Here is a 13,553-nt window from a genome sequence, read left to right as displayed (position 1 = left end):
GTGGGGGAGGTGTGAGTGTGAGAGTGAGTGTGAGAGTGAGTGTGAGAGTGAGTGTGAGAGTGAGTGTGAGAGTGAGTGTGAGTGTGAGAGTGTGTGTGTTTGTGAGAGTGTGTGTGTTTGTGAGAGTGAGAGTGTGTGTGTTTGTGAGAGTGAGTGTGTGTGTGTGATCCTCCTTATTCTGGGTATTTCCCATTATAATGGATACACTCATGTAACTGTACTTTCCTATAATAGTAGCTACATAGACAAATATACAGCAAACGGATACAGCAAAATAAGGTGGCAAAAGGAAGACATACCTGACACGCTGACAGAGCCAAATCCTTTGAAAAAAGAACCAGCACAATATGAAATTCCTACAGAAAAAAAAACACAAGTTCCAATTTTTTTTTTTTAACAACATAAGATACCACACATTTAAGTTGCAGAAAAAAAAACAGATTAAAGAAAGGAAAAACAATTTAACATTTAGTAGCATTATGAAGCTAGGATCCCCCCCCCCAAGAATAAATCACCCAAATTCTTAACAATAATGATGTGAACAAGGACTGAAACAGTGCATTATAAATGTTATTGCAAGAGAACTAGAAACTCTTGATGTTATCAGAAGCATACAAAGCAACAGTTGCACAAAAGTCAACTTCCGTATTTGGGGTACATAGGCCAGCTGCTAGCATAGTTTCACATATATTGGAAAGACAAAAGTTATCTACTTATAAAATACACCTTCATAATCCACACTCTTGAATATGCAGGACTGATCGTCGTAGGTGGCACCAACTAGGTTTTTCCATAATTTGAGTTCCTCTCCTAACTCTGATAATGCCCCTCAGACATCACTTCTTCAGATACAGATTGCCCTAAAATAAGGGATGACAAATGCACCTAACATAACCATGAATACCAAAGCAGAAAATCTGTCCCTCTCTAAAGCAAGGTCAGCAAGGCTGACTCTGACAAAGAAGAAAGGTTCAGCTGAGATCTGCAGAAGAATAGCCACCAGAGCATTTAAGTATTTTTCATTCTTGTATATTCTGATAGATTTTTTTTAACTATAGCATTGGTTATCAAAAATGCTTGCAGCTTGATGACCTCTTTTAAACTGTTTCATTAGTTTCAGCTGGGACATCGGTTGGTAGTGGTTTAGAATGACTACAACTAAGTATTATTCATGACTGAGTAATGTTTTCTATCTTACATGATGTGTACTTAACTGTGCAGTTGTTTTAATCCAAACTATCCAAGCTATAACATTTATTTTGCATTCACCACAAGTAAAAATAATATTTGACAATGTTGTTTTCTCCTTTTTATGTTTACATAGAATTTTTATTGGTTGTACAAAATTTAGAATACAAGTAGAAGAGTGATGGTCATAAAAGCAGGTTTTCTTTTAATTACAACCAAGTTTTCTTTATTAAATGAAACTACACAATAAACCATATACAATATATACAGTGTGTGTCTAGACTTCTTGATGTCAAAATGTCTACACTTGATACTTTCTGTTAAACTTAACTATTCAAAAAAAGTTTCATAAGAAAACTGCAACATGTATGCCAGCACGTAAAATGTTTGACTTGTTTTAAACAAGATTATGGAAATCTTGGGCTAAACCTTAGTTTATTGGTTATGTTCTTGAGCAAGTATAAGTAACAAACCTTTGGAGCTGGATGTAACCTCCTAAATACATACAATATCTAATTAAACAGTTTTTTTGAACAAAAAGTGAGTTGTTTTTGCATTTTATTTAATTGATAGGGATAGCCCCATAAATATTTTTCTCAGAACTGAAAATCCCTGCTGTGACTTTGTGAAAGACTGAACACACAATGGCTTACTGCCTACATTAATGTATAGACTACCATATTTCCATGTTAAATTTATCAGAATTAGTTTAATTCCCAAAAAGACAAGTTTTTGACTACTACTTGAAGATAGAACACTTCACATTGAAAATGTACACCTGATGATGATGGCAGTGAAACCACAGTTTAAATAAGAAGCAGCTCCACCAGAGAGGCAACTTGCTTTTGATCATCATCAGTCACTAATGGTACTTGTAGTAAGGAATGCCTTTCTGTAAATTTGTATTTCTGATGCAGTCAAATAGTGTTGCAAGCCACTTTCTATCCTAAATCATGCAATGGAAAATGGGCAGAAGGTTAGTGCTGCCTCAGTCTTGGAACATAAATAAGACCCATGGTAGTGTTCAGAGATGCAAATTAATCTTTGTTGAATTGCAGTGTATCTAACATGACCCATTACAGATGCTGCAATACAGGTAATAAGAAAATCTTTATTCGGAAAGTAGTCGAGGCAGCTACAACTTATCTTTCCATATCACATGGGGGAAGAAGTTAAACTATAGTAAATGCTGAGGTTCAATTCCCAAAATGCATCTATTATTAAACAGTAGGTAAAAGGGCATAGAATATCTCTCTAGACTTAATATTCTATTTAATTATCAGCTGCAGTGGAGATGGTGAATCTACAATCTACCCTGTAAAAGCAGGATGTTTGCCTTGCTGCTTTTTAATTTATCTTGCCCGTCCATGTCACCTAAAGCTAACACCTTCAGAATTATGTTATGTGGGGTATCCAATAGGATTTTGTAAACACTCCAGTTGTCTTCAGCTATGAAGATATTTTTTGTGTTTCCTGCACTACATCTAGTTGACAATATATGTTTACTGTGTTTACAGGGAATACAGCTCTCCTCTGCCTTCACTTATTGCAGAATATAGTATGCTGTGTACGGTTACTGATGTGGAGGTGTCTGAATAGCACAGGTCCATGGTCTATCTAGTTCCATCTATCACTCCCCCATGATGTGGGGAACAGGTTGGAGCTCTTCTAATACTGGACAGGCCATTATTAATGAAATTAAGTACAAAAACACTATTTCTATACCAGAAAGTCTATAGTGTGACACTGTATGTATACCATCTCAGTGAAGTTATTAATTCACTTTTCTATGAAAACATGTCATGTTTTCTAAATGGCTGCAAAATGCATTAACCTGATAAATGCAGCTTCAGTACTACAGCATAAGCAAGTTCATTTTCAAAGTATGGCGTTTCACTTGCTAAACACAGTAGACAATATGCATTTCCAGTAGGAGATTTTTGTAACAGTGACTTGTATACTGATTTTAGTGTAAAAAGATGTTATGAAAGGACTTTTCTGGTTCAAGCAATAATTCGAGTCACCATTGTTAGCAAAGTAAAAAACCAAAGCAGCACACATTTTTTGCATTGAAGACATGTGTATAGTAATGGGAATGTATGCATCTCCAGTGGCCTACTACAATTGCTTTGGAAAGTGCAGCAAAATACCTTAAGCTACTTAGTTTATGAATTCAAGAATAAAACAAAATTAGCCTGACAGGGTGGGAGGCTGGCATAATGGTTAAGGTGTTTACCTTACAAACATAAGGTGCAGGGTTTGATTCTCACATGGGGTAATTGGCTAGGCTGAAAATGGCCCAAGGGCAGTTAGCCTAATACTAATCTATAATCTATAATGTTGGGCAGATATGTTGAAGTATAAGAGCATAGATCATGTAGATCTATCATTAAGGTAAGCACACAACTCATGTAGTGCATAAAGTACTGTGATTATGCTCCAAAACTGGTTAAATTACATCCTGGATTAGCACTACTCTAGAGCGAGACCTAACCTTAACATTTAGAAGGGTTCTTAACAGTGCATAAAGGATGCTTAGCAATTGTTAACATTGGGTCTGCACTGAAAACATATAGGGCCAATCAGTAAACAGCAGGAGCAGAATGTGAAACAGCTTCGTTTCAACTCCCCTGCTGTCTGCTACATTACAGCCACTACTTGGAATCAAACTGTTTCCCATACACAGGGAGAAGGCAAAGTCATCAACCACTTCCTTACCTTTATAAGGGCAGAAAATCTCTATTTTTTTTTTTATTTTAGTTTTGACTGAATAGTAGTACATGAAACAAGTACAATTGTAACTCTTTGTAGTGCAAGGAGGTTTATCTTCTATTGTAATGGATTATTACATGTTCTTGACATGGATGCTGAGAAAGCTCTCAAGGTGAATTTCTTGGCTCAAACATCTAAGCCAGTTATAATCGGAAACCCAATCATAATCCTCTGCATCTTACATTATCCTGCCTGTACACCTCAAAAGACAAAACAGAGTCCCCAGCTATACATCTTGGGTGAAATCATGACTGACAATGCTTCAGAGTTCCAAGGCCCCAAAAGACAACTTGGATCTTGACATTACAAAGTATGCAGTGAAGCCCATATTAAAGCAGCAGAAATGTCAACCAAAACATTTATGAAGAAGGCTAGTTAAGTAGTCATTGAGCTTGTTGAATGAGCATTCATTTTGCAAAAAATAAACTTACTGCTACAAACATTGCTGAAAAATACAGTCTGACAACCCCTCAGACAATAACATTTTATACTTTTTTCAACTGAATGTATAGGGGGAAAAGGCATAGAAAAGTTATTCATCTTCTCTGTAGCTCTTGGTCCAACACAGTTGCCTGTGAACATGTATGTGTAGTGCACTTTATATTCACCTCTGTTGGAATACTTTGGAAAGAAAACTGGCAGACTGGTTAAGGTTCAATTCTGATGCCATCTTAAGGCAAAAAGGCTGGGTTTGCTCCATCCTTGGGAAAAATCAAGTACGGTGGGTGCCAGGAAGGGGCTTGTAACTTTGAAACTCTCCTGACTAAAGTCATAATATCTAAAAATAAAGTTTCCAGAATAGATATTTCATGTCTGCTGTCATGGGTGGAACACAGGGTGAATAGGTCTACTTCTATGTAAAATTAGGGCCCCACAGAGGTAGTGGGTCTTTAGAAGGAGTTCTTAGATGGAAAGCCCATCTCAGGAAAGTATTAAATACTCTATGCGATGCTGAAGTATTAAAGCCTAAACTGGAAATGGCTGCTAGATTCACTATTATGATTGAAAAACTAGAGCCTTTATCAAAATCATCAGCTACAAAACTGAAGTATAGAGTGAATGGGAGTTATAAAGGCATCTATGACTTGTTGAGTAGCCCATACAGAAAACCACGGTCATCTGCCTTTGTACATTTTTCTAGTGGTGGGTTTATAAGATGCTTTTTGGATTTGGACCACCCTGTGGGGGTATTAATGGTCCTTGGTCATTGGTGGAATTGGAATAACCAAGAGGACAATCTGAGAGAATACAAGTCTGGATGAAACTTGACAGGCAGATGAGAAAGGAGGCTTGGATGAGGCTGCAGAAACAGGAGTTTCTGAATCAAGTAAGGCCAAAGAAGAGTGAAAGTACAGTTCTATAGATGATTTACCATAATTATAGTTCAAGTACATCAATGTTTTAGTACTAAGACTTGGGACCTTCTACCATGTAGAAGCCTGCTGCTGGCACCAGACTTTCACCATTCCCCAGGTAGACACTCGTAAGCGTTATAAAGGCATATTGGTTGATGCTATCTTCACAGCCTTCTTGCTGTGTAGTCCAATGCACAAGACCTTGTTTGTTTGCATAGTCAGTTCATTGGTCAGCTTGAATTGCTACAGTATTGAGATAGGTACCCTACTGGGGACCTTCCTTATCTTTATAGCCTTTTGATGTTTGTTGTTAATGTTTTAAAAAAAGTTAACTGCCTTTTGTGTGGGGGAAACAAACCTCTCTCAAAGACTTCCACACCTATTTTTTATTCTGTTAGGGCCTCAACATGACATGCATAGCCACCCATTTTGTTCCAAGTAAAACAATTAAAACCATTAAGCAGGGGACCAAAATCTCTCCAATAGCATTCAGATTCATGTATGGTTAGGCCTTTTCATGCTTTGGTTTCCATCAGTTTCCAGGCTGTCCTTCTGAAAACATTAAAAACAAAAACCCAAAGAAGGATGTGCTGCAGGGTGAAGACGTCTCCACAACTTGACTTTCTGGTGAAGTTTCATTATCCAGGGGAAGAAGGGAAAGTATACAATATCCTGGGTAGCCATGGGTGGACTATAGAGTGCCAAGCTGTCTGATCCTAAGGAGAGATGAGGGGGAAAAAAGTTACTACACTTTGTATTGTTCTGGAAGGTAGAAAGGTCACAGCAGGGCTTCCTTCAGTGACAGAGGAAAATCTGTGGTTATGACAGACTTAAGAACCACTTAAGTGGAATCGGGAAACATCTGCGGTGCCTGCCCACTAACTATTTGGCTCAAATGAGGCTATGCATTACTTCAAGAAAACAAACTGATTAGATTATCCATTTCCATAACTTCATGGCTTCCTAACAAAGGGGGTAGGCAGGAGCGGCCTTAGGTCAACTGGCGCCCTAGACAAAAAGGCTCCACGGTGCCCACATCCTGGTCTACCTACACCAAATAAATACTGGAAAAGTGCCCCTACATGAGTGGCGACCTAGGCAGCTGCCTAGTTGGCCAATGTCTAAGGCCGCCTATCGGGGGGTAGGGACCTGGTTCCCTCTTGCTCGTTTATGCACCATACTACCGACATGTTGTCTGAGTGTATGGTAATTCAACCCTGAATTAGGTGGTCCTGATAGGCCTGCAACACAAGAACCACAGTCATTTACAAAATGCTGATTTGTATTAAAGCCTCACTTTTAAGTCTAAATCCCTTGGGATCATCTGTCCCAAACCCAGTGGAGAGTCTGACTTTAGAAAGAGGATGTGTAAAGGGACATCCTTTGTCCACGCCAAATTGATGCAAACACCATTGATGGTGCCTACAACAGGCCCTAGACAGTAACACAATCTGATCAACAGGATCTTTCAGCTGAGACCAGTGAACTTGACGGGACCAGTGAATAACTCTCTTAGGAAATTTGGTGAAGAAAATAAGGCAAATTGTCATTCCAATCAAATCACATGCCCTAGAACTAAAGCCTGCAGTGGAGATGGCTGATGCATGAGGAAAGTGACAGTAGACTGAAGAGCCAGTATTCTTTCTGGTGGGAGCATGGCCACTCATTTCCATGTCATATTCTTTAAACAGCTGGGGGACTGTGGTGAGATCAAAAGTCTGGACTCTGAATAGATAATGAGGATTACCACCAAGAAGTGCAGAAATTTTCTGGATACCATGGCAATCCTGGTGTGCAAATAGGTATTCTGGAAATCTACACAGCACATCCACCCTCCTTCCTAAGGGCACTGAAGAACTGACTGCACTGTGACCATCCAGAACGTGGCTTTCCTCACAAATCCATTTCGAGCACTTAGGCTCAGAACTGGCCCAACAGCCTTGATTTTCTTGGGAAGTAAAAAGAATTTGGGGAAAGTACTGCATCCTAGATGGCTTTTTCTTCCAAGAGAATCTCTCTCTCTATACTGGCTGCTTCTCTATAACATACTGAATGTCTGTAGGATGGTACAGCAGCTGTGGAAATGTCAAAAAGGGCACTGAATAGCATCTGGAAATTAATTTCCCTGATCTACTTGTCCTGCATGATGGTCAGCCATACTGGTAAGAAGGATAAATCAACCCCCTCAAAATGACTCCACAGATGGGCAGTTGGGCAGGTCCTCAGGGATGCTGTTGCTGCTTCTGGGGGAAAGGCAATGTAACCAGTGATTCTGCTGGCTCATTCTGTCCCTAGGGTTGTGTCTATTAGAGAGTGCCCATCCTAATGCTGCTCATTTAGCTTGGTGCTTTATGCATCATATGTTGTTTGTTTGTTCCTTTCTGTTTCCTTGCAAAAGAATACTACAGAACTGCAAACTTGATCCTAACAGCCAATAGCATCTCCCCCCTTGTTCATTCTGCAACAATCTTTCTTTCACCCAAGGTCCAAATAATAAAGAAACTTCAAATGGGGTATTAGAACAGGGTGTCTTGAAGTAGTCCACAAAACAACAAAATCTGAGACAGATTTGTTGCATCATTGTAAGGCCTGCCCCAGGTGCTCTTGTGTTCCATCTGCCACATTATACAACACCCTCATGGACAATGAAGTAATGCTTTGCATATCTAGCACCTGTAACTGACAGTTTTGAAACATTGTTCAGACCCCCTGGGACATCGAGGAATACAGATTCAATACATTTTATATTGAAAACCTCATCATCCATCCAGTTGTCAAGTTTTATTTTAAACAAGTCAGTAATTATAGCCAACCAAATATCATAATGTATTTTATTCCAAATTCTAGAAAGTGTTTGAATTAAAAACTTACTTCTTACATTTTTATTGTGTGAGATACAAAATTTTATATTATCACACTTGTGAAAATGAACCTTGGCAGAAAAATGAAGATTTAATACATGTATCATCATCATTGTAAATCTTGCATACAAGTATTGCCTTCCCCCTAGTATGCCTATGATGTAGGAAGAAGAGGTTCAGTTATTTGCATCTTACAGAACTCAAGTTCCTAACTGAAGAGATACATTTAGCAAATTTCCTTTGAACACATTCAGTTTTATTTACATGGCTCCTGGTAAAAATACAAAATGCACTGTTGAATTCAAGGATGGACTGTTTTAAGGAGATGAACTGAATCTATTTCTTTAAAGGTTGAATAAGACTGAAGTATTAGTCTCATTTGTCATAAAACTTGACTTCTGATAGAACTTACAAAATTTGTAAAAATCGGATGCAAGAAGAATACCTACATTTTTTGTATTTCTTTACCTTCTGTAAGGCAATATCTAAGAGTCAAGGTATGTTTATTAGTTGGCTTCTCAAAATATATAACTTGACATTTATTGATTGAAGCCAAGTCCAGTTTTATGTGTCCAGCTGAAAAAACATTTAGGAATGTATGGATAACTAAGAAGAGTAAACAAATGCCAAAACACTCCTGATATTCTCAGACGATGCAAGTATAAACTTCAACATATGAACCTGACAGTTGAGAATTCTAAAAACAAGTGCTACAGAAGAATACATTTTTTTCTCCCAAATCTATAAAAAGCCTTCCCACCATACCTCTCAACTTCTTAGTGCAAAAAATCTGGAAAAAGCCTCACAGAATGGGGGAACAAAGGTTCTAAAATACAGATTTTAAATACTGCTCTTATAAAAGAAAACTGCTGGAGTAACAGAATTTGTCTTGGCATGCATCGCTTTGAAGGATATAAAATCTGAAACACAAATGTATATCATTATTTAGCAACTTCATTCCTCAGATCATTATAGTGGTTTGCCAGAAAATCACAAATTTTATCAGGAACAGACGAAAACGGAGGCAAAAATCTGGACATTCTGTGAAAATCTGTACAGTTGAGAGATATGCTTCCCATCTTTGTCAGAAGGGGAGCGGGATTAGTATTAAGCAAACATTTAGCAGCAGCTGGACTCACAAAAGCAATAGTTGCTGGGTCTGATCTGGGATTAGTGTATAAAAACTTGAAAGATCAAGGAACATTATACAGTCTTTTTGCTTTCTTGAGGGCAGTAGGATGACTGTCAGGGAAGTTGTAAGCTGTGATAAAAACATCTTCCAAAGCAAACAAAACAGGAAGAATAGGAGTAGGTTCTTAAAATTCCTGTTGTAACAAATCATAATACTTCATGGAGGGGCTGAGAAGCATCAATGTTCTTCCACTAAAACAACGGATTCCTTCTAGAAATAGTTTCATAGAAAGAGAATCCTTCAAAAAAATCACTGCCAGAAGCGACACATTCCTCAGAATCTAAATCAGAATTCTGTGGAGATCACACACACATTATGCTTACAGAATCATTTTGAGGTTCAAACTCTTGAATCTTTTCAGAAAATGACAAATCCCCTTTTCTTTTGCCAGAAACAGACAGGAAGGGTTCAGAACCTGAACTAAACCCAGAGCTAATCTCAATAAATTACTCTTGTCCAGGCTAATGGACAGAAGACAGATGTCTAAGTTTTTGTTTCTTTTTGACAGGAATTGCAGAAGAAAAAGACCCAATTTTTGTCAGGAAAAACCTCCTCAGGGATGGGCACAGCTTTCTGGCTAGGCAGAGTGGCCTTCTCTGCCCCTTCTCCCAGGACAAACAGTAGCGACTCTTCCTTGCCCACCAAGGGCACTCCCAACAGCTGTAGAGGACATGTACAATCTCTGGTCCACAGTGGCTGTAGGGTGAGAGCCAAGGAAAAAAATGAGTGGTAAGAGGAACCAGTTTTGGCCACACCACAGTCATGCACATGAGGCTGTGGCACTTTGCCACCACAGCAGGCTGCTAAAGGCTATTTAACAATTTTCTATTTGCTCCTGGGAAAGAATTGATGAACCAGTAGGTTGTTCTACAGTTAAGCTGAGAAAGGGGTTCTCTATTAAATCAGTGAATGCTTAAAATAGCGAAAGCCATTTAATCAGCTCCATTATAACCAACTCATAGTTATACATAAAACCCTCTACCTACCTACCAGTACTCCCATTCTATCTAATATTATTACCCCCTACAGCAACCTAGCAACCCTCCACTCATCCAACAGAATGCTAGTACAATCAACCAAAGCCAACAACTCAGCTGGTGAATCTTTATTCTCCAACTCTGCTGGAAAAAATGGAACCTACTTCCTGCTGAACTAACAACTATATCCTCCCTGCCCCAATTTAAAACACCCCTAAAGATCTATCTAAACAGGGATTGGCTATGTCCATGTCTTAACCCAGACTAACCAAAAAATAACAAATAGGTAAGAAAATACATAGTTATGTCCATGTCTCCACCTAGACTAAACACAAAAAAAAAAAATTGACAAAGGTAAGATAAACTTGGCTCACAGAGGTGAAATATCTATTAATAACCTTCCCCCACCAAAACAACATACACTTCTCTATAAACTTTAGAATCCTATTATCAGGAATATAGCTTGATTCCTACCCATTCTGAGCCTACACTGTTCTCCCCCTCTACATTCTATTCACAAAAACGTTCCTTCTTACCTAACCACCTTTTATCTTAACTAGCATCCTTACATTCACCCTTGAAATACACGTCTTTCTCTCTTACACACTTCTAACATGTATAATGTTATCTCTATACGACTACCATAAACCCACAATGTTTGCTTCACTTAGATGAAACCTTGACTATAAATTGTTAGTGATTTCTTAAATGTGTTGATTTCTATGTAAGTACATACTTAAGTGTCAATTATTTGCAATGTGGAGCTTTTCTCCCCCGGGCCGCCGCTGAAAATGAACTTGTATCCAGTCAGACTATCCTGGTTAACACATGTAAAATAAATAAAAATAAATAAATACATTTTTGTTTGAAATGGTGTAATCCTGAACACATGGAACAGTGACTTTTTTCCCAGGGAAAAAAATCACTAGGCTGTTTTCGGGACTTTGCCATTACCTCCACTATGGTGCGATCTCGGAGTTAGTATATTTAAGTGGGGGGGGGGGGTGAAGCCCCCTACTTTATTTTATGCGTTTTTTTTTTTTTTTTTTTTTTTTATGGAGCAGCAATTTTTTCTCTTGGAAAAAAAATCATTGTTCCATGTGTTCAGTACTTTGTCGTTTCGACATTCTAGGGTCGATTATACTGCGTTCGCTGTTATAAACCCGAGAAAGGGGCCTGTTCAATGGGAAAACTGGTAGCAATAGTCAGTAAAACTGGTAACTTGTAAAATTGTGCCTTCCTCTTGTAAAACACAGCAGAAAAGCACTTTAAACATGTATCCCAGCCTCCAAAAGTAAAATAACTTTTACCACAAAAAAACCTGGTTTAAAAATAAAACTATCAACTTTTACCACAAAAGTAAAAAAAAAAAAAAAAAAAACACTTTTTCCTAGTTTAACTACTTTTCTGTCATAAAAAGTAAAGTGGAATTTTTTTTTTTTTTTGCTCAGACGGAAATGCATCTGCCCTGCAATGGAACAGCATCATCCAACTGTTGATACTCAAAAGCCCATGGATAACAGCTCCCTTTGGCAGCAAGAAAACTCTGAAAGGCTTGGCACCCAAATCTGACTTTTAGTCAACTGAACTCAAGCTGGCTAATGGTTTGGGTGCGTGGAACATGCCCTGAAACTTTGAAAGCAGGCTGACTTGTACTCTAACAGGATATAACCCCTTATAGCTTAAACTACTGCAGCAGTGATCTAAATGAACAACGTAGGCCTTTTCGTCTATGGCAAAGGCACCCCTGTTTTGGAAACTAAGGGCATAATAATGGGACTTAAAACTAAAATGAATCTACTAATGAGACATGGCTACTGTGTCAGAAATATCAAGTAAAGGTATCAAGTTTGCTTTCTAATGGTATAAAATTGATGTTCTCTGAATCTGTATAACAAAATTAGATTCCATGGCTTACTGAGGGCTGCACAGAGAGTTAACATACTTTTTAGCTTTTAAGGACTTCCTACAGCATTTCATACTGTGGTTTAAAATGAGTATATTTTACTTACTAAGTGCTTTTTACCTCTGGAGAAGAGGAGGCATAAAAACTCATAGCTTATTATGAACTGGGAAAGAATTGTTGCAGCAGTAATTTGCAACAAAAGCACCAACACATTAAAATTACAACTACAAAGTGGTCTATAACTTGCTTGCATAACGAGTTTATATATTTTCTCCACAGAAAAAAAATTTTGAAGGAATGATAAAAAAATACACCCTGAAGTCGCATGTAAATGTCATCTGCGAAATGACAAAAATCTACAAAATGGCATGAAAATGTCAAAGGTTAGTTCTCCAAGCCACACCTCAGCCATTCAAAAGCAGATGATGGCAGAAGTAAGGACGGCAACCTTGAGTGGTCACTGCAGTGGGGTTCTTGAAATACAAGGTACTATTCTGGTGTCACAGACATGTAACACTCATTTATCTTCCAGCTTAACTGGAAGGGCTAACAGTACTCATCATTGTTTAATGCGGACTTGGCCAGAAAAAAAACAAATCTAAAACTTGTGAATCCTAAGCATCAACATCCTTTGACCTGCAAAACACTGACTATCTCAAGCATACAGTAAAACAGTGGCTCTACCAGTAACCTATTATAAACACAGGGCTGAACTCAAATAGTACTTTCCGCAAGACAATTATATCAATTGCCTGTAATACTACTCTTTGGCAACTATTTACCATAATCATGTGCTCTGTGCAAACAGGTTCCCTGTACTCTTAATATGTTGTCATGTGCTCTGTGCAAACATGTCCCCTGCACTCTTAATATGTTGTATACAATACTCTGTGTGCCAAACATCACAGAGAAAGACTGTTATCTGTTTGAACTACCAGCACAAAGACCTCACTTGAAAAGCTGTTGCCTAGGTAGTCAAACTTTTAACCTGCATTGTGTACTCTAAATATGAAAATGCATAGTAATCCGGACATTTTGAAATACACCATTCAAGCAAATCACGGAACAAATGTAACAGTACATCTGTTTCAAGGCTTCACTTATTTAGATCTATCTAAACTACAGAACAGTAGCTTAAAACAGAAAGATAAAAAGTCACATTAAAATTCTCAATGCAAAGTATAAACTCATTGCAGCAAAAGAACTGCATTTAATCACAGTATCTCATGTTTTGTGCACAGTATCTCATGTTTTGTGTACAGTATGCACAACAGGAAACCTAGATTAGTCTCAAATTAACAC

General features: G+C 38.1%; 1 protein-coding gene across 2 annotated transcripts in view; it reads right to left on the bottom strand.

The window, feature by feature from the left end:
• Positions 1 to 13,553, bottom strand: part of OVOL1 (ovo like transcriptional repressor 1) — a 176,637-nt gene that overhangs the window by 74,854 nt on the left and 88,230 nt on the right. For both annotated transcript variants that reach the window (XM_044069177.1, XM_044069178.1), the window contains exon 3: positions 300 to 356. In XM_044069177.1, the coding sequence (XP_043925112.1) occupies positions 300 to 356 (57 nt within the window). The remainder of the gene's footprint in view (positions 1 to 299; positions 357 to 13,553) is intronic.

The sequence above is a fragment of the Protopterus annectens genome, chromosome 4.part0 (assembly GCF_019279795.1).
Source record: "Protopterus annectens isolate FY-2018-M chromosome 4.part0, PAN1.0, whole genome shotgun sequence".
In the NCBI taxonomy this organism is placed as follows: Eukaryota; Metazoa; Chordata; order Ceratodontiformes; family Protopteridae; genus Protopterus; species Protopterus annectens.
This window is presented reverse-complemented; position numbering and strand designations above follow the sequence as displayed.